This window comes from Tyto alba, unplaced genomic scaffold, assembly GCF_018691265.1.
Source record: "Tyto alba isolate M040663 unplaced genomic scaffold, T.alba_DEE_v4.0 Super-Scaffold_2, whole genome shotgun sequence".
Taxonomy (NCBI): Eukaryota; Metazoa; Chordata; class Aves; order Strigiformes; family Tytonidae; genus Tyto; species Tyto alba.
This window is the reverse complement of record NW_024881282.1, coordinates 2,610,819-2,633,170: the sequence shown is the minus strand read 5'-3', so window position 1 is coordinate 2,633,170 and position 22,352 is coordinate 2,610,819. Positions and strand designations below refer to the sequence as shown.

The window sequence follows — 22,352 nt, the reverse complement described above, 5'->3', positions numbered from 1 at the left end:
CTCTACATCCTCACTAGTTTCTAGCATTAATTAAAAAAAATCATACTTTATTTTCACTTTTTTTTTCCTGCTCCCAGAAACCTCATCAGTTTTTTATATTTTTATTCACAAAGAAGGAAGATGTCTACAGAAAGAAGCACATCATGTTTACAAGCCAACCTGCCTGACATAGTTTTCTATGACAGATGGGATCAACATCAAAAAAATCAGCAAGATTTCAAATTGGGAGAAACAGATGAGCCCCACAGCCCCTAAGTATCCATGAGGGAATATCACTCAGTGCAGGAATAGGCCTGAATGGCTCCAACATTTTTGCATTTAGATCCAGAGGTTTCTTGGATATAGCTTTTCCCTCTCCCACAAGTAGCTGTGCCAACAAGGCTTAAGGGAGTAGCATCCAAAATAAGAAGCCACATACGAAGCTTCAGTGGGTCCACTGACTTCTCCTATAGAAATTCCTACAACAGGAAAGGCAGAAAATTCAACTCAGACCTTGGATTGTAAGATTTCAGTAGCTGTTACTGTTGCACAGGTAAGAAGAAATGTACTCTCCACATCAAAGAGGTGCCATATTCACACAGTCACTATGGGAAACAACTGAAGATGGATAAAGGCCAGGCAGAAAGTCTCCCTCCAGGCTCTGATGGTGAAGACACAGCTCTGACTTGGGAGAAGAACATTCCCCAGCGATGGAGGTCTAAAAATGTGGTTTCCATATCCGGTTAAAAAAAGAAATATTACTAAAATGCTATGCAATACTACCAATAAAATAAAATGAAGCTACCTCAAACCTACCAACATACTTTTTGAGTAATGCACGTGGACCATCTCAAGCCTCCAGGATCACTTCACAGAGCCCGAGTGAGCCAGGCTGGATGTGGCTTTCTAAAGAGATCTAAAACAGTAAAGGTACTGAAAATCTCAAGAGAGAGATTATATAAAAGAAAACTTAGAAATTTAAAGTTGGGTTTTTTTTTTTAAATTTTTGTCTTTCAAAATAGACAGCAATGATAAAGCTAACACCTGCAGACATGAAGCGAGCTCATTTATAGAAAATGATTTCACTCTGAATTTTTCCTAATGTTTCCTACAGAAAGTTTGAAAACACAATAAATACACAGACGGATTTCAAAACAATTCCCCGTCTTCCAAACTGACTGCTATCAAGTACATCCAGATATAGCAACCATTCATCTCACTGCCCAGTACGGAAATTTCCACACAGTCTACTAATTTACTACAAGCGGAAGTTTCTCTGCAGAGAAACTGGGGAATGATAGCCAAGTTTCTTCAAAAGATAAGCCTGAGAAAAAACTAGTTTCTATATGTGTGCTCATTACTGAGTAAACCACTCCTCACATGATCTGGAGTACAGAAGTCAAAGCTTTTAATTCCCTACGAGATAAAGTATCCCTAAGTCTTAAAAATATATTTTACACACATCCCCCCCAAAAGCTAATTTAACAGGTATTTTTTAAATACAAATGCTGGATTATAAAAGCCATCAATTTCAGCCATGAAGGACAACCAAGACAAACGTTTTAAATATTACAGAAATACTCCAGAGGGAGATTTACTGCAGCAGTAAATCTAGTATCATCCTCAAAGGAAGACACAAATAATTTAAGATCATCAGTTAACAAAACAGGCTGCTGCCCAGTCAACCTACAGCTGCTTCTTGTTTGTCCCCAAATCAGGGACCCACCCTTAATGTCTACAGTCTCTTCCTGCTCTCCATAAGGCCACAGTAACTTTCTGTATCCTTTGGGCTGAAAAAACACCCCATTCTGTTCAGACTATACAGAATGAACTAAAAGGAAGTTGCTTGTTGGATTTTCAGGGCAGATACCTGAAGTTTTTTTATTTTACTGATGCCCCAGGGGTTAGCTAGCTGCTGAGTCAGAGGGAAGACTTCATTTCACCCTTAAAGTTTTTTTTTTTTTTTTTCTAAGCCTGTGGTAAGGTTGTGTTTGCCAAGCTGCAGTTGTTTTGCTACATGGGATTTCTGAATCAGTCCAGGTGACTTGGTTCAGTGCTGAAATGGTTTTATTTACAGAGCTCACCAGCACCTTCCCTGAGCCTCACAGATGCTGCTCCTGTGCTGTGCGGACCATCTCCTGCTCTTACACTGAATACTGCAACACTGCAATAAAGCAATATATTTTCACAAGAGAATTACTTTACCTAGCACCTTACCTTTCTTTCTGGAAAGACTCTGCTTTTACTAGAAATGGAGCAAGTTGATTTTCAATAAAGTCATCTGCAATCTACTAAAGCACACCTTACCTCTTCCTAATATGCCAGCACAGGTACTCTACAAATAAACCCTTGTACAGGGCTCCTCCTCTGTAAACCTTGAAGCATTTTACAAGGCAAAGAAGAAAAAATATTGGAATTCTACTGCTGAAGCAAAAGTTGCATTTATTTCCACAGGCTTCAGTTTTTTTTTTTAAAAAAAAAAAAAAAAAAAAAAAGATTCAAAAGACCAGGAATATAGTTCCCTTTCTATCAAAAATACCCATATTATGTTGGCTAAAATTCACTCAAATTTCCCAATTCCTTACTAAGGAAATACTACCACCTTTCCAGTATCCCCAGTATAAGGATAAGCCAGTTAACATTTGCAAAGCATTAGACTACATGGTAAAGAGCAGCAAAGAAAAAAAAATTAGCCACAGCACAAGTTTGTAAGACATGGGGGGATATCTCTGATTTTAATGCTTAGAATTTTAATCCACTGAAAAACTGTTCAAAAGGCCACTAGATATTGAGTGAAGCACCCTAGCATCCTTGTCAGAAGATGGTAGAAAAAAAGGGCAGCTTCTATCTTCTGATTTCAAACACTGGAAAACAATAGAGTAAGGAAACAAAATTAAGCAACTATTTGGGCACTGCAGACCATAAAAATTGTTTAGATATATAAAATATGTAATAAATAATGTATGATTTCTGTGCTTTACATATAATGCATATATGCACACGTTACATACATACATATATATATACACAAAAATTTCTATTGGAATACTGCAGTTTTCTAGAAAAAAGGTATTTACATAGTCTGATGTCTTGAAAGAATTGGTATTTGAAGTCTGGTGAGACACTTATAGGGTGAGAAGATGGTAAAGGCAGCTTAAATCCACCTTTCCTCTTGCCTTTCCTGCTCCTCCCTCCCCCTCCACCTCCTCTCGCTCCATCTGCTGCTCTTTTTTCTTCGGCATTCATTTAATCTTATTTTAAGGCTCCTCTCCTGATTATTGTTATAGATACAAACCCCTCCAAAGGATGCACTTCACTCATAGCTGCCAATAGGAATGTGTGGATATAAATGACACTACCTTTAATTTTCTCCATATTTTAAAATGTTTTAAATGTATCGAGTTTCTCACTGCAACAGACACAGCAATCAACACCGAGTGACCTGTCCACTCTCTCTAGATCACAGATAAGATAACTATTTTTACTGAGCACATACATCTCTTCAATGTTAATTTGACCTCTGGAAAAAACAGGGAAAAAAAAATCATAGCAATTAATGCCCGTTTTTAAAATCTGAACAGAAACTTCTACTTGCACCTCAGTTCAAATTTAAAGCTCTTGTGTAGCTCACAGAATGGACTTTCCTACCTTTTTTCCTACATTATCAATGCCTTCAGTTGAGGCACTCTAGTTCGTAACTAATTAGCATGCACTGAAACGAGTAGCACGTTTCACAGCTCCAGCTCTTGAAGGTTACTTGCAGACCCAAAGAGATACACCACGTTGATTGCCCAGACTCACATTTTATTCTGAAACAATGACGGCTAAATATCGAGCAAAAACAAAGCATGAGCAAATGTGACAAGGAAAGTCATCTGTGTGTTCCCAGAATACAACACAGACTATGGAAGACTGCTGTTGGGTTAAAAGTGTTAAATAATAATCAGTACAGCAGAGATGCAATTACAATCTCAAAAAATGCCCACAAACATTTTACCTATTTAACATGCTAGGTAAAACAGTTTTTTACTAGGTAACAGCAAAAGCAGACATTCACTATGTTGTTCTTTCACCTAACAAAAGAGTATTCTTAGCCACTGAGCTCAGCAAGCTTATTAATCATGGAGAATAGCTAATAATAATACAAAATTGCAATTTAAATGCTATTACTAGGAATACTGTTAATGGGAGACAAGAGCCTTTCTATGCTCTCAATTCTGAATATTAAGCACATATTAAATAATGCAGTACTGAAAATACCACCAGTGAAATAGCTTAGTGCATATTCACAACAGATCTAGAAAGGACTGCAGAGCTGCAGCACTAGGGCTGACACATTGGATACTTCTCTCATTCATACCACAGCACAGCCTAGAAAAGCTGGTCAAGAACCCACTGGAGGAAGACAGTAAGCAGAAAAACAGCTCAAAAAAACTTTGACGGCAACAGGTACAACACAGCAAAAATACTCAGTTACAAAACTCCCTTGATAAACTAAGACATAGGGCAGCTTACACATATATCCTGTAATTCATCACATACATTCAAGCCACTTACCATGTAATTAAGGATATATTATAAACACTGAACCATGGTGTTTCACTAGCACTTGTACAGGTTTTCCTTCTCCAAACAAAAGCACTCTGTGTATAGAAACTTGGCACCCAAGTGCAGTGCATCAGCATACAAGTTTTTTAAACCAACAAAGTGTTCAGTTCTGGGAAGCTTATTTGCACTGTCCACCCTTCCATTTTTTTCTTCAGCTTGCCAGAAAAAATCATAAGTTAGAATATTCGAGTTCCCTAAGGTGGCAAAAGGCATATGGACAGAATCTGTGAAAAGATTTAGAAATCTTGCTTCAGACATTAAGTGCTGAGAATTTCCAGTTCCCTTTATAACTGGTTTAAGAGGAATATCCCACTGTTGATGAATACGACTTCATATTTATTTTGATTACAATTTCTCTCGCCAAAAGGATTTATGTGAGATTTTATTACCATCTCAAAAACAGAAATCCTTTTACAGGCCCAAGAAGAAACATCCAACATTGTTCTTGAACTGTACACTTATCAGCAAACCAAGGAAGCGATCCCACAAGACTTCATTCATATAAGCAGCCATTCAATGAATCTCAAATGATGCAGCTGTATTGCTGGAAAGTTGGGGGGGTTTAAATGTAAGTATCTGAAAGCCTCAGTTGTTAAGACTGAGCCTTCCGAATCTAAGAAAGTAATTATTTTTCCAACTTATCAAGACTGCTCCCTAAATTCAGCGACAGCTGTAAGTGCCTCTGCATATAAAAAACATTCCCAGTGTAGAATGGATAAATATATTAAGAATCTTAAAATCTCTACCATGTCATTACAAAAATCACTAAAGAATACATACTTTTAATCAAAGTTTCAAGAGGCATATATCGATTCTGTCATTGAAAAATTGCTATATTTAATCAAATTAAGTGCAACTGCCAATGTAATCAGCGTATGCTAATGTGAATTCATGTACAGTGAAAGAATTGTAGCACCAATAACTGCAGACCCTTATAGCACTATTGTAAGTGTTTTGATTGAATTCAGTAGAAATTTACTTCTATTTACAAAGTGTTTTCAGCTGAGTTTTGGGCTGAGACAACATGCAGGAAATCTAGGAGTGGAAAATGCGTACATCGCCGATACAGAAATGCTCGTTCTTTCATAAACCAACAGTAAAGTCTGGCCCACAGAAAATGTTTGTTTTCTGTATACTTCTGGGTGATGCAGCACTGATGACTAGAAGGATGCTTAACACAACAGGCTACGAACTCCATTTGGAAACATCCTAGAGACAGCTTGTGCTTTCACATTTCACTTCTGTCACGGCCCCAACATCAGCAATTGTAACATCAGGCACATCTCCAATTGTATATGGAGTTCCACAAACTCCCTCATTTATATTTTATTCTACCTTTAATCTATTTTAAAATAAATTAATGTATTTTTAACCTGTTGTACCTGGTCTTAAGCTCCAAGGGCCTTTATTGTAAACTAAGTGAGCAGCTGCCCCTTTTCAGATGCTTTCTAATTTTGGAACAAGGAATAAAAAAAAAAAAAAAAAAAATATCAATCCTCCCTCCTTTCTCACAAACAAATAAAAATTAATTCCACTCCCTATCACAAGCATGAGGCCAAATCTGTCTGCTTTTATTTCAGATGAATGGGAAGCTTCTCTTACTGAAGAATTTGAATATAAATTTATTTTGGACTCAGTATGCCAGTACACATTTCCTCTCCATCTAATTGACCTGATTTTACTTTTTATTCAGATTTCACACTAACTTCTGAGAAAACCTCAAAGAGTTGATTGACTTTACAAAAAAAAAAAAAAGTTAAAAATGTTAAAAATGTCTTCTGTACTCAAGTCAAAATGTCCATGAAAACACAGAATGGGCCTAAGTCCTTTATAGGCCAAACTGTCCAATTCAGAACTTCAACAGGTACTTTCATAGTAAGTAATTTATGGAAAGGATAAATGAAAAAACATACACTGGAAAATCTGCTAATGAATAAATTACCACAAGAAAGCAATGTCATTGACATTAAAATTATTCCAGAACCTACCTGTGCATATTCTTTCTCAATTGCAGCTCTTTTCTGGCTGAATGCTCTGAAAGAGGAAAAAGAAGAAAATCCATTAATACATACAGCAAAACACTTTAAATTCAATAACTTACTTAAAAGGATTTTCTGCTAGACAGTCTTGATAGCTAAATGAGCAACAAAAACGCAAAATTGTTTCACAACTGTGTATCAGTAACTTAGCAACTAGCACATGTGGACTTCACATACGCAATGTTCGAATTTCCAAGTTTTACTGGACAAATTCCGTTCCCAGGACTACCGGTACAAATACCATTTCCTTCATTAAAGGCTCTTTGGCTTTCCACTGGTATAGCCCAGGGAGGAATTCAGTATCACAGAACAGAATTCAGCTTTATGCATCTAGATGGGCTTCCTTACTTTTTTTTTTTTTAAGAAAAAGGAAAGTCATGTTTCCTCAACAGCAACTGAACACACCATATTCATAGCTGTAGCCACAAGACTAACAACCTCCCTCTCCCAATTCATGCTGTCCCACAGCAATATCCCCATTTACCCATTGATGGAGCTATAACACATTAGACCCACTTAACTTGCTGCCAATCACAGCATGTCATTCCACATTAACATCAGTGCTATACTCTCATGTAGGGGGGTCAAGATGTACCACCTCAACGTATTTTAAAATAGAGGGTCTCAACACTATCACTGTTGTAACGGGAAGAAGGTTCAAACACCTAGATGTTTCAAGGTTCGCTCTTCAATAGCTTAAGCTATTCCCTCTTTAGCCCTTGGACAGTCAAAGCAGAGCATTCTTCAAGCTGTATTATAAACTACTAAGCATAAAGCTATGCCATCGGCAAAAGAAAATCTAATTCTATTTAAATTAGTTACACAATAATCATGGTGACACGTTAATAAAAAAAAATCCTCGGGAACATCCTATAATAAGGTTATTTCAATAAACACAAACAAAAGGAGCTGTGAACAGGCTCTTTCTACTCCTGTCTACTCTATTTCACCCATGAAGAGCGTTCACACGCTGATAGGGCATTACGGGCTCAGGCTCCTCAACAGGATGTAAAACGAAAGTCTAAACGCATCACGATTGCTTAAAACTCTTTCCAGATCAGTGACAGCCCTGAAAATCTGGCCATATTCCAACTCCAATAATTACATCCCATCTTCCTAAATCCCCCCTCCTGTATCTCAGGTGGGTACAAAGAGCTGTGCCACAGGAAACACCTCTATATGAATTGGTAAAGTCATCTGAGGTGCTTGTAAATTAATCTACTTTGTAAAGTATTCAAGGTATTTAATCTACTATTACAAAATAATTTCTTTTAGGCTCTCCTGTTCCCAGGTCCAATATCCCAGTCAGTTTAGCAAACATCTGAAAACCACAATATCCTCTTAAAAGAATTCACTTTCCTTTTAAAAGCAAGAATAACTGCAGAAATCACTACTAGGAAAAACTGAAATGTTTAATCAATATGGAAATAGTAAAAGAAAACAAGCAGCTGTCTTTGAAACGTAAATCTGGGAAGACTTTCGGCAAAAGCAGTTATTTTCCAATTCTCAGCTAATCTTATTTGAAAACCTATAATCAGAGCTAAATGTTAAGGATACTCAGTTTACCCAAAATCTGGATATGGAGCTGTGTATTTCACTGTGTTTTTTTTTTCCTCCCACCCCTACAAAACAAATTCCACTTAAACTAATTGCGTAACAATTGTGACAAGCTGGAAGCCTAAGATATCCCCTAAAAACCTTCTACATTAAATGGTTTACACTACAGAAGGAAAAACAAAAGCATTCAAGTGGCCCTAGTGTAGAATTACAAAATACCATGCAAATCAAATTTACTCGTAAAACCGACAGAAATCTTGGACTTGGAAGGACTGCAAGCTCCAGCTTGAAGAAAACATATTGTACAGTAGCACTTCCACAAATTAGAAACATTTTAGAGTAGTTTTAGATTTTGTTCTGTATTTTCAATGGGGTTTTACAAAAAAGTTGGCAAGATAGCACGCAATTCAATTTATACAATACTTAAATTGGTGTTTGATCTATGTTTTGATGAATAAAGAAAATGGTAAGTACTGAAAGACCAGCAGGATCAGCCGTCTGCATTCCTTGAAGCTGGTGTTCTCTGCTGCTTTGTGACTGCATTTCCCTCGATTAGTCAAACACAAAGCTGTTTTTAACCTCGGGACAGTTTATATAGCAATCCTTTTATGACAACCATAAATATATTATAAAACATGACGAAATATGAGACTGAAGTAGACAAATTTCCCAGGAGAAAATTATTTTGAATAGGGGAAAAAAAAAAAGTCTGCTAATAAATGCGTCATAGTTTCGTAACTTGGGAAACCTGAAAACTTTCATGTGTGTATCTTGATTTTATGTGCAATGCTGGAATATTCTTAACCTTACTGTCATTCAAGATAGAATTTCAAGTTCCTTCAAATAAGGAAACATTTAGTTCTATAAGCTAATAAAATGCTCTCTAACTGTTACTAAAAAGTTTTTAAGAAATTAATTAGTGGGTCTGCCAGAAAGCAGGAACATTATTTAGGGTTTCTTTAAACTAGGATGTATTAATATCTGCTATTACATCTTTTTCTCAAATTAACCATTAATTAAGTGCAAGAAACACCAAAATTGCATGCCCAGAAGAGCATCTTAGCTTTTGTTTCTGGAGAGTAATTAGTAAATATTATCCCTATGCTGCAAATGTTAATTCATGCGATATGCTTATTCCCTTTGCCCCACTAAAAATCATTCAAAAGCATTTAAAGTCTTTAACAGTTTAAAAAGAGGGTGAGAAGGAATAAATACAAAGAATATCAACAAGTATTTGGTGAAGATAACCAAGCTACAACCATTTTCCATTTTAAGTATGATACGTGTCACAATTTTTATATTGCAGGAAAATCCTGACTTAAGTCTCCAAAAAAAGAAAGCCAATAAAAATAAAATTACGCTTACCATCAGGACGAGAGGCCGCCATTGAAAAGAAACACTATTTTATTACAGTCCAGAGTATGGCCAGGCGCCTGTCTTTAACAGAGCCTGCTGCTAGGGATGTCTGCTGCAAGCCCGAAGGAAAAGTCACACTCAGAAAAGTTATTTCAATGGTTTCAACATACATGATTTAACGTCAGGAGGCAACGCCAACCACCCACAGCATTTCCTCACATACTGCTGCCTACAGCCTCTTCCATGGTTTACAGCTCCGTATGACGAGAATGAACCTAATCCTGGAGGGATTATGATGGCATGTTCATTCTGAAGCACAAACAGCTAGAGAAGCTCTGCAGTGAAGGGTTGTTTCTTTTGAAATGTCAGCAATTGGCCAAATCTGGTCGAAAACAGAGCAGTGGGGAGAACCGTCGCTCCTATTGTCATTAGGACAATAAGGACTGAATGTGGGGTTGGAAAGGACTTCTCTTTCAGACTAAAAACTAGTAAGAATATCTGAGAAGGAGGAAGGTGAAGATTGTTCTGCTGTGTAGCAGGACCTTGTCCACTTACATCTCCTCCTTATGCTCCGCACTGGGCTTCTGACCTGGGATAACACACTGAAGGTGCATCGCAAGGCTGAGCTGATCGCTTTGTTTTTGGAGGAAGGCAGTTCTTTGGTCTTAATTCATAGGACTTTATATGACAAAACAGATCTGGGTGAAATGTAATGATCTGTGGTATTAAAGAAATTAGATTACATGATCTAGATTTTCCTTGGGCTCTGTGAAACAGTAGAATAGGAAGGGAGCAGGGGAAAGAAAACCACTTACTGTCATCCCCACTTTGCCAATTCTACTTTTACTAGTGCCGGACCCTCACCGTCACTCAAACTCCCAAACATGAATTCCAGTAACTACCAGGTATTTCAATTACTCATATAATTTTAAGACAAATGCTATGAAATATTCAGATATATTTTAAAATTTTCATTGTAAATAAGCATAACGATGTGAAAGGAGTCAGGCCAGTGGAGAATGATACTTCAAGGAGTCTTCCTGTACAGAAACAGGAGAAACAGACAGGCTCAACCTGGTCCGTGGATGTCCACTTGGGCTGGGAATGTCTAAAGCTCCCACTTTCATGAAAATTCAGTATATTAACATTAAAATATACATTAGTGTCATATAAAACAATGTTATATTTGCCAAGATTATCCAGGCATACAAATCTAAGGATGAAAGTCACAGCTTGCACAGTAGGAACAGTTAAACACAGTGACACCCTGAAAAATCAGAAAGCAAATTACCCTCTGTAGTAAAAAGTTAATTTAAATACATCTAGAGAGCTATGCAAAAACGTAAACAGACACTTCATGTCCAAGTCTCTTGAATAAAAGAAAGGGCTAAATTTGCATAGGTGAATGTATTTCCACTTAAAGGCTGCAAAATTCAACAGTGAGCCAAGTAGGGGTCTGAATCACAATTGGAACGAGTCTCTGTGCAAGATCATGATAATGGTCAAAAACCAGACGTATTAAACTGGCAAACTGGTACAACTCACCTACCGCTAGCACTCTGTGTTAATACCGGGTTTTGGCTATGGACATCCAAATAAATTGTTTAAAATTTTAATTTTAAAAAAATCCTTATGGTTTATACAAATATGCAAAGCACCAGAAAACGTAAAAATCACTATTACATCTGAAACACCCGAAAACGTTAGACTAAAGAAATGCACCTTTCAACTGACCTTGACCTGAGTCCCCAACTGCTACACTAACAAAAGCAAGGAGCAGCAAATGAGAAAATAACATGCTCAGCTCTATGGAGACTGGATTTCCCAGATCAGCAGAACACAGAGCAACAGAATTGACACTTTCAGTGCCGCCTGCCTGAAAGATGAAAGGAGGGAGGGAAAAATGACACATGTACACACTGCATGGTGATGGTAACTCTCCAAAACCTTTTTAAAATCCTTTTAACACAGGCTACTGTATCCTGAAAAGAATCAAAACAACAGCCAGGATCGTTTTCTCTGTTTTACCAACTGTGGATCTCCCCAAAATGCAAAACATGAAACCCACATTAAACGATGCAGATCCAGATCAATAGAGTAGATCTGTAAAGCCCCAATATAATGAGAAAATGAATGGAAAAAAAGGTGGAGGAATAAAAGATTTTCCACTGTTTTGATGTTATGGGCTATTAAGGTTATTTCAAAATTCAGCTTAAAAATTAATTCACCCCATCAAAAATTCTTTAAGTAAATCTACTTCAGAATTGTGGGATGCACTGCAACTGATTTTAAATGGACTGAATCCACCTACACTCAAGGAGGTGAATCAGTGAATTACGAAACACCCAAGCACTTCCAGCTTCCCAAAAAGTAGAACAAGAATAATTCATGACATCTAGAACATAAGCCAGTGAAAAATTATGACTTTGCAGCTTCATCTTATAATGTACACTGGTAGCTCACACACTTGGTGTGCAAACTAATACTATAATGATTTTATTTTTTAGGATGAAAATATACACTCACTACAAAACTATCCATTAAAAACATTAAAATAGACCTCATTAAAAAAAAAAAAAAAAAAAAAAAGAAGGAAAAAAAAAAGGGGGGGGGTTGGGGTGGGAGTGGAGAGGTAGGGCAACCCCAGAAAACTCAAAAGCCAATATTATGTATCAAGGTAGAATTACACAGCTTTGTTCATTCTTTTTGTCCCATTCAGAGATAAATATCACTCATGAACAATCTAACAGTGAATACCTGCGTGAACACAGTCTTAGCCCCCTCCAAAATATCCCAATCTACCTAGGAAACATAAACAAAAACCTGCATGCAGCAAGTTAAAATACAGCGTTAAATATCAATTCCCTACGTCCCTTAACAGACAAACAGATCTAGAACACCTTTTACAGTGATGAGATGTATTTATTCTAAGCAAGGGAAATAGATCCTAATACATGAGCAACAGGGGAGGAACCCCGATCGTGAACTACACACACCTGAAATATTTATGTACAAGAGGGCATTGAAATTTCCAGCTGGCCACCCCGGCCTGGCCTGTTGCTCAAGGCCAGCGTGTCCCGGAGCAGGACTTGGCATTTGCCGCTGTTGACCTTCACAAGGTTCCTGCCAGCCCATGTCACCCGTGTCAAGATTGCTCTGAACACGGCCCTGCTTCCAGCCTAACTATTAACCATTCTCACCCAGTGTGATGCCCATCGTCAATTTGCTGAGAGCAAAAACTCTATCCCATCATCCAGGTTGTTATCAAGGTCATGCAATGGTATTGATCCAGTATTGACCTCTGAGGGATACCCAGGTGCCAGCTGGACTTCACACTGCTCTCCACCACTTACAGTTGGGAAGTCCAGCCAATTTTCTAGCAACTTATCAGTCTATAGGTCCCCGATGTGGCTACAAAGGTACTACAGGAGACTCTGTGAAAGGCCTCACTAAAGCCAGCACGTACAACATCTGCTGCTGTCACCTTGCCCACATCGCCAGCTTTCCCATAAAGCACTCAGGCACAATTTGCCCTTGGGAAGTCCATGCTGGCTGCTCCCAAGCACCTTCTTGTCCCTTCAAGAAATGGCTTTTTGGAAAAGAAGCCTTGAAAATGGCTTCTAGGAGGTTTTGCTGCATAATCTTTCCAGGAATTAAGGTAAAGCTGACCAGCCTGATGTTCCCCAGATCCTCCTTACAGCCGTCTCTGAAAATGAGTATGGCATTTGCCTTTTTCCAGTCATCAGGAACCTTTCCTGATTGCCATGACCTTTCAAAGATGACAGAGTGAGCTATCTTACCACACCTTTGTATTCCCCATAAGCTCGCAGCTCTGCAACTGCACACATATTTTTAATTCCTCCTGTTTGTTTCCCAGCCACACAGGCTCACGTACAGGAACCTGTGACAGATCCCTAGTCATAGTGGGGACAGCCCCTTTAGGACTGTCTCTGAGACACTTCTTCATTAGACCCAATGCCTTTGCTTAGTTTATGATAACTCTCCCTTAGCAGACGTAGTTTGCAGCCTTCCTCCCTATGTCTAGCTGTTGGCAAAGATGCTTGTGACCCACCTTGTCAGATGGATCCCACCCCTCCTCACCAGTCCTTGTTTCAACGAGGCTCTCATGTTTGTAAGACCCAAAGTCCTGTCTGCAACATCAGCTGCACAGCCAGGTGCTGCTTTGCTGGATGTGCCCATTCCTGACCACTCCTGTCACGTTCACAGGAAGGACTATGAACACCTCCAACCCTCCCCCTGCCCTTCACATGTGTCCCCAGAGCTCTGCCATTCCTTTTTATATGCTCACAGTCACCTCTGGTAGCACCCTAGGTGCCCGCCTGGGGTAAGAGACTCCATGTTGGATGAGCCTTTGTAGTTTTTCTGCAGCATCCTGGATCTAACTCACCAGCAAACAACAAACCCCCCAAAATATCAAGTCAGCTCAGCACATGGATGCTTCTGTTTCCTGGAGGAGGGAGTTTCCAGTGACCACCACCTGCCTCTGATGGCACGTGGTCTGTTCACTTCCTTCCACAGCTCCTTCACTTGGTGGCAACTCAGTGATTTTTCAGAGCACATCTCCCACCAGGGAGGCCACTGCTGACCCCAGCGCCGGGGAGAGGCACCACGCTCACCTTACAGCCCTAAACCTGGACAGCAGCATCCTCCATCTGGGCTGAAACCTCTCTTGTGCCGGGGGTAGTTGCTCCCATTGATGTTCCCAACATCATCATTACTCAATTTCAAGCAATTCCACATCTCGAGCAGAGTCTTTGGCCCACCTTGGGTTCCTGCTGTGCCATCTGCTACCTGCTAGCTGTACTCCAGGCTAGCAGCTATACAACTACTCTCCAAACATCTGTCAAAGAGTCGCTTGACACTCCCTGGTCAGTCTGTTGAAGACAAAAATGTTTAAGTACTCCCCTGTCAGGAAACAGCCAAGAGAAGCTGTCTGCTGAACCAGCAGCAATAAGCCACCAGCAGTGCCCAGAATGGGATCGCTGAAGCAGCAGCCTGAAACATGCTGCACCAACTGCTATGTGAAACAGTGAACTCCGCAGCGCTGTCTGGCCAATGCTAAGGGAAACCTCACAGGAAGCACATATGCATGTAAGCAAAAGGTAAGAAACATCTTAACACATCAAAGGTAAAACAGCTAATGTTTAATAGATGGGTAATTACATTTGATATGGTCATAGATGAATTAAAACATCCTTTGTAATTCCAGCTGCTACTACAGAATCAAAAGGGAAGCAATCCTGAAATACTTGGGGGAAAGGAGGGGGTCAAAACATTTTCCCCTCTTGTAGGAAAACAGGATTTCTTCAGGAATGCTGATGCTCTTCTTTAGAGGTTTAATTCACTGCTTTCATCTAGATGCCTCATCACACTCTCCCCAGTAACATGAAAAATGCACCATAATGAATCAATATCATACAACTGAACAAGTGCTTTTACCTGGTTTTTAATTTAAGGATGGGTGTGTCACTAACAAAGGCATAACTGAATTAAAAAGTACTTCAGCTAACATAAATCATCACCGTAGCTCAGTTTAGGCCAGTGGCTGGCAATAAATGCTGAAATAACATAGCACACCAGCAGCTGCATGCCTAATTAGGCACTTCAGGAACACCCGTATATGCAGGGGCAGACTGCATTAATATTCCCTTTCCATGTCCAGCAGAGACAAAGACGACTTACCTGGAGCAATAACTCATCTACAGAAATTATTCATCATGACAACACTCTCAAACACTGCATGTAATAGGCTCCTCTTTGTGTTTTTCTGTTTACACTAAACTGAATTACCATTAGCAAAGCATTTTAAAAGATATGCATAAAATTCTGAGTGTCTGAAGGATAAATTATTTTCCAGAAAAGCACTGATTTCTAAAGTTATCTATATGCAGACTTCAGAAGCCGTAGCAGCAGCCGGAGCGCAACAACCCAGGTTATTAAAATTAGAAACATATTTCTAATAAGAAAGGGTCTCCTGTTAGCTCCTTTCCATCAGGTGAGCACACATGTGGTTCTTCAAAGAAAAGTGCAAGCAATGCGCCACTTCAAAGAAGCAATTTAAAACACTACATACAACGGAGGCAGAATGATCAGAAGCAATTTTCATCACAAAGTACCCACGGCTTCAAATTCAGAGACTTTTGTAGGTTGGGGAGTTCACATAATTACACAAAAGACTGGCTTTCCCTTTTCCAAGCAAAACTCCTCTGAACAGAGAAGATGCTGTTGTCTTAAGGCAATGCAATAGCCTTGCTTGGAATACAGCAACGGAACCATTTCACTGCCTGTAACAAGTCAAAAAAAAAAAATCACTGTCAGGTTTGTGATTCAACTCAAGTATCTGACAGACAACTGGAAAGCTCTCTAAGCTTCTTCAGGTTTATATGAAGTTCAATCATGGCATTAACAGGGAAAAAAGAAAAAGATAATGACCCTTCTCTTTCCCTTACTACCGAGCTAAAGGTAAACTGAAGCAAGTTCACAGCTTTTGAGCTTTCAAAGTTATATCTACTGTAAAAAAAGAGAAAACCAGAACAAGTCCAGTGCGAGTGGGTTAAGTGGCCTTACAGAGTGAATTCTGGACTCAAACAACTGAAGTTATACCAGCATGAATTTCTGGATAAGGCTTTGGGCTACCAGTGAGAATGGTAGCACACTCTTCCTTCCTCTCCTCAACAGTGTATTTCCCTGCCTCTTGAGCCAGCCCCAGAAGCTATGCAGCTGCAAAGTCATAAAGCTACCTGCTTTTCAAATAAAGAATTTTAACATGAAAATCCATACAGCAATGGTTGTGTTTTGTGATTTTTCTTCAGTTTTAGGGTGCTCCTTTTATTTATAACTTACATGAAAATCACAAAAGACTGATCCAGAGCTGAACGTAAAAAAAAAAAAAAAAAATTAAATGTATTCAACACACCTACATACTGAAGTTTGAGAAAGTAGCATTAGTGACCACGTGAAGTTTTTTTTTTAATCTTTTCTAGCCATATCATGTTTCCTGGCACAAATGCTACTTGCCCACCATGCCTACGTTGATCACTGAAGACCACTATTAATATTTTACTTACACATCAAAACATTCCCCTAGGACAAAGCACGCAAACTTTATTCTACAGCAAAGCTTTCAGCATGACAAACAGTCTGCTTTTTCAAACTAGGTTTGTGCCAACGTGTTCTTTCACTATTGCTATCATTCTAGCATCACAAATAAAGTATCTTTTGAAAATCTGATAAATCTAACACAAATTTAACTTCTACATTGACAGACAGCTCTAAATACACCATCAAAAAAAAAAAAAAAATAAAAAAAACCCACCACCACAACACCACAAACAATCAGTGGAAGTGACTTGGAAAGCAGCACTGTTCAGAGCAAGACAGGCACGGTGCATGCCCCAAGTGTCACAGCGGGCCCGGACACCTGGTACAAATGTGACGGTCCCTCTGGTCCTGGTCCAAGCTGACTGAATCTCCAGTGGCTCCGATCTGGATGCTCCTGATCTAACAGACCTGCCAGCTCTGGGAATAGGGCAAAGGAGCATGTACCTCTGCATCTATCTAGCTCAGCTGTCTTGGGAAAGTAAGGATAATCCTGGTTTAAGTATTCTCTACTAGTGAGTTTTCTTATCCAAGCAGGTTAATGGGATGTTCTTCCCTGAATCAGCCCTGGAAAGGGCAGGGGTACACAGATCCCCACAAGGCAACACTTCAAAGGCTCTTTAGGCAAAATAAGGCATAAAGTTTCTCTTTTAGCACCCATAGGCAAGGTGAAGTTTCACCTTAATCAGACCGCGTAAAAGAAGTAACTCTTTTATTACAACCCCTTCTACTGTCAGACCACCTAAAAGTCACTGGCTGCCTCCAATCACTTTCCGACTAGCTGGATTCAATTTAAACATTCTTGGTTTTCAGTCAAACACACGTTGCCTCTCTCAGACTAGACCTCACACCCTTCCTCTCACAAAAAGGCAACTGAAGAAATTAAGAAGTTACAAGCAAGTAAAAACTCACTTCCATCTCATTTGAGACCATATTCTCCACTGCCACAGAGTACTTCAGCTTCCTTTTCAGCCACTCCAAGAAAAAATTTACCAGATACTATGTTACAGCAAGTAATAGCCTTTATGTTTGGTTTTAAAAATAACAAACTCTTTTGTTCAACGATTTTATATAACCTGAAAGAGATCTCTTCCTAGAAAAAGTGAATGTTTTACACACATGCTGTTGCCTTCCAGGTTTATCCGATAAAAAATATGCAATTCACCAGCACTTTTATCAAGGAGCAAAAGTCTGGATTCCTCAGTGCACACACTTCCTATTCCATGGCAGGTTTGAATAACAACAGCATTATTACAATTGCCTTTCCTGCTGAAGACTTTGTACCACCTAGTAAATAAACTCTAGAACAAGCTACTGTACTGTGTTGAGCATTTAACAGCACTATTCAAGCACAGTTCCGCTGCTCAGATTTTGGGGTGGCTTTATTTATCCGGTCTCCAGCTCAACTTGCTGTCTCATCCATTAGCACAAGATGATCATCCATGCCCTTCTGCATGGAGATACATATGTCCAATTTTTCCCCCAGGTCTTGTAGAAAGACATTCAAATCAGAGCATTACCTTGGCTCTTCTTTCCAAATGATATGTTAAGCACATAAGTCTAGGTAAAGATTTTGCCTACAAAGACTGAGGGGAAAAGAATTACAGATGTTGAGCACTGCAGTCTTTTCCCTAGAAGTCACCACTAGGCTGTCTCCCCAGTTGTCTCTGAAAATGTCTTGCTGCTACTGTACTCATAGCACACCTTTTATGTCATTCACCAGCTATAGATGTAACTGATACTGTCCTTCAGCAGCCAAGAAAAACCTTAATACTCTCCTTTACTGCTCACCTTTTCCACTTATTGTATGCTGTCCTCTAGCTCCTTGCTCAGCCTTGAGGGGCTCCTGCTGAAATTCCTGATCTTCCCACACAACAGGATGGTTTGCTCCTTAGCTTTCTGGAAGTCTTCCTTAGAAAAACTAAGCTAAAACCATCAATCCAGGCATACTTCCCCTTCCTGGCTGCTTCCCAGGAGATTCTGTCCATCAACTGCATGACCAAGCTGAATTCTGCTCTCATGACAGCGTGTCTCCACGTCCTGAAGTCAATTTGTGGTCACAGAAGCCCAAGTTGCCACTAGTCTGGACAGGACTCCTAATGCCAAGTTACAAATATCAGACTTCCTCCCACGACAAGTATGGACAATTTGCAGTTCTTATACCACAAGCATCTCAACGCACTGTGAATGTGGTCTCCAGGCCAAGATTTTTAACAAGAGCATACTAATACGATCATTGCTGGGTAGGTCAAGTTCCCGTCAGCTGTGAAAGCACGCAAGCCAGAAGAACAAACTCAAAACCGCCCTTGCAAGGTCACCCACAGCCTAAACTTTTACCCACAATGAAGCTCTATGACCCACCACGAGAAGCCAGTGACATTTCCTGCTTGTGAATCAACCCAAGGTCTGCCTGATCTCAACAGATGTGTGAAGGACATCTTTACAACTCTTAAAGCACAAATATTTGTAGCGTCAAGAAATTCTTTGCTTTCCAAGTCAAGAAGTTCAGCTATCCTCCCTGCAGGGCACTGTTCTTGCAGCTTGCTGGCAAGTCACTCCTCGCTCTCTCCACTTACCTCAGTGTATTTGTCCAGTTCTCTGGCAAGTATAAAAGTAAAAAAAGTAGACATTTTTGAAACTTGATTTTAACATAGTCTTTGGACTATTTCCTCTTTAGTCTTAATCCTAAAATAGCCAGCTCTTTTGATTACAGCTTCATAAATTCCTCCAGAAAAGTATTAATTCACAATTTAAACATCCTGTAGCGTATCAGAGCTCTTCTCTCCTCTATAAATTCCTTACTATAACACAGATCACTGTTTTCAAACAGTAGTTTTCCCCAAGTAAATAAAAGCTACAATATCCGCCCCATCTCTTTTATAGCCAAGAAACTCCTTGTTGATTCAACTATTACAGAACATTTTACCACCCTGAGGAGTCCTGCTACATCTTTCTACTCCTATTCTGCTACGCAGAGGATTTACACTAACTCACCAACTGCATCCAATTCAGCATCTTAATGCTGCATTTAGAAGTATGTTCTTCCTGCCACTAAAACTAATCATCTCGGGCAGCTTTGCTACAATCTGTCCTTTGTAATGTTTACTCTTTAAATATCCACTTATTCTCAACTACGATAAACTACACTAAAGGAAAATTCTTTTGAATGTAAACAGAGGTAGTAAAGCAGAAAACATTTCAACAAATTTGCAGAAAATATGCTTGTAACTTAAATCAGATCCTCCTAAATCAAGGAATCAAAGTTGTGCAGGGTATCTTTGTGTCAAAAGCAGTCTTCTGAGTTTCTTGTTGGCATTCATCTACAATTGTTTTACTACAGTTTTCACATACAATTTCCAGTATCTAGATCATCCTCTTGCCCTTCCCTCAAGCAGCTCTCTGAAATGGAAGAAAATTTTTTTTGTGTGCATTGATTCCAGAGGAATTAGAAAAACTCAGAAGAGAGGTAGAACTAGAAATGATCTGCCTCTCCTCGGTTATCACCGAGCTCCATCCTTCACATAAAGTTTAGCTGTTTCTGAACACAGCTACAGGTCCTCACTGTCTTCTGGACACAAGAGAAGCTTATTCCTATCTGGACCCAGAGGTAGCTAAACCAGAGAAAGCTCAACCTCCTATACAAGAAACAAGTGGCAGCATGCTTCCAAGCCTGAATATTTCTCAACCTTTTTACTATGAAACAGATTTTAGTAAATAATGGCTGTTACTTGGTTTTCTCTATCTATCTTCTGCAGCTAGAAACCCTCCAATTGACCCTAGGCTCTGAGTGCTTGGGTACTGCCACCCACACCATCACAAAATTAAAGACTCTCAGTCCTGTTTGTTATTACCTTTCAGTCATTGCATTGGCACAAAATTTTTAAAAAAATGATCAACTGTTATTCTTCTAACCCCACTCAATTCAAAAGGAGTAAAAAAACTAATTTGTCTTCCATAACCACAGAGAGCAGAGAACTTGCTTTGAAACACAAAATCCAGACAAACTCTGAATTTCTTGACTTCAGAAGTTCTTACACATAAATGACTTCCTGCTGTTTAAACAATATCCCTCCCTAAAAAAGCCCATTTAAAGAGTATACTGCTTACTCACAATAATTTAACTAATGTACTTAAAACCTACAACCTCCCCATACAATGTGTTACGAAGGCACTGTTTTTACCAGGGCATTTGGAGGTCAATCACAATTGGCACAGGCCAGTGGGTATACAAGTTTAAGTGCTCTTTATAACATGCATAGCATACATCTTGGTAACATTTACAGCACAAGCTTTTTAATGCCACATATAAAACACATGCAGTAGAAGTTATCCAATTTAAACAAAAATATTAACATATATGCAAAATACTTAGTGTGATAGTACAAACACAGAAGCAAACTGGAATTTAAACAGGATATATTTGTGATTTTTATCAGCAGAAGCTTCTCCTTCATAAACCTATCAAAAATTATGAAGCAATTTTCTCTCAAATTTCAGTTTTAAGTATGCTTTTGAACTGAGATTTTATTCATCTCTTACAATGTTCTAATCCACACAACCTATGATAAAAGACTCTTTTCTGAACCATGAAACATCTTTACCTTGATGACAATGACCTGAACAATGACCCTCTAGCAATGTACACAGAAAAAATTTCCAGACAACATTAAACAGCAAGCCATGTACTCACCATAAATCACATTACTGTACAGTTTGGGATTAGGATGAGTTGCCACTAGCAACAGAGCCAAAAAAAATCAATTCTGTCCCTATATACTTGTAGCCTCAAATGTAGTCAATGTTTTCAGCAATTTGTCTCAGAAAAGCATTAGCAGTCCAGCATGTGTTCAGAGAAACATGACATAAAGACACCAAACAATACTAAAACAATAGACTTCTCCTTTTAGCAGAATAAAAACCAAACAGAATAAAAACCAAAAAGAACCACCAGAAAGCTGCTGGTGAGTGTGAACATTTCATTCGCCCTCTTCAAAATAAAAGTGTGCCAGCTTTACAGTATTAGCATCTACAACAAGTATGAAGATTGGTTTTAGAGCTTAAGCGCGCTTAAAATGATCACTAATGAGTTGTTTTAAAATGGGAAACTAAGCAAACATTAGGGAGAGATATAATTTACACAAATACAAAGGTGCTTCCCTATATCTTACTGAAACCTGATTCATCATATTCAAAATATTTCTTATCTAGAAAAACACTAACATATTATAATTCAGACAGTCTACCAACAGTGTTTAGAAAACAGGAATATGAGGAGTTTCTTTGATCCCCATTTGCTTAACAGCTCTCTGAAGAAGCCAATACACATTTCATCATTCATGCAGCTTATTTCATCCTGGATCTGCAAAATGTTTTGTAGTAGGCAACAACCTTAGAGCTTTTACCTTATTCATCTGTCACATTTTAGGAATCTTGACAGTGCCACCCAGGTTTATTACAAAGACTTTTCTCCTTTCTTTACCTGTATTTTCAATGCAGGCACTTCATTTTTAAATTATGCCCTTCACAAAGTTTCATTGTTATTAACATTGACGTAAGTCAAATTCTCTATTTTAATGCATTCGACAAGTAATAATAATTACCATAATGTTTTTTTTTCAAAGGACAATTGACCTGTCTTATAAAAATATGGTACACGTATTGTTATTCTTTAAGACAATAGAATTTAATAGTTTA

General features: G+C 38.8%; 1 protein-coding gene across 2 annotated transcripts in view; it reads right to left on the bottom strand.

The window, feature by feature from the left end:
- FCHSD2 (FCH and double SH3 domains 2) overlaps window positions 1-22,352 on the bottom strand; it is a 163,049-nt gene that overhangs the window by 121,991 nt on the left and 18,706 nt on the right. For both annotated transcript variants that reach the window (XM_032990862.2, XM_032990863.2), the window contains exon 3: window positions 6,576-6,621. In XM_032990862.2, coding sequence (XP_032846753.1) covers window positions 6,576-6,621 — 46 coding nt within the window. The remainder of the gene's footprint in view (window positions 1-6,575; window positions 6,622-22,352) is intronic.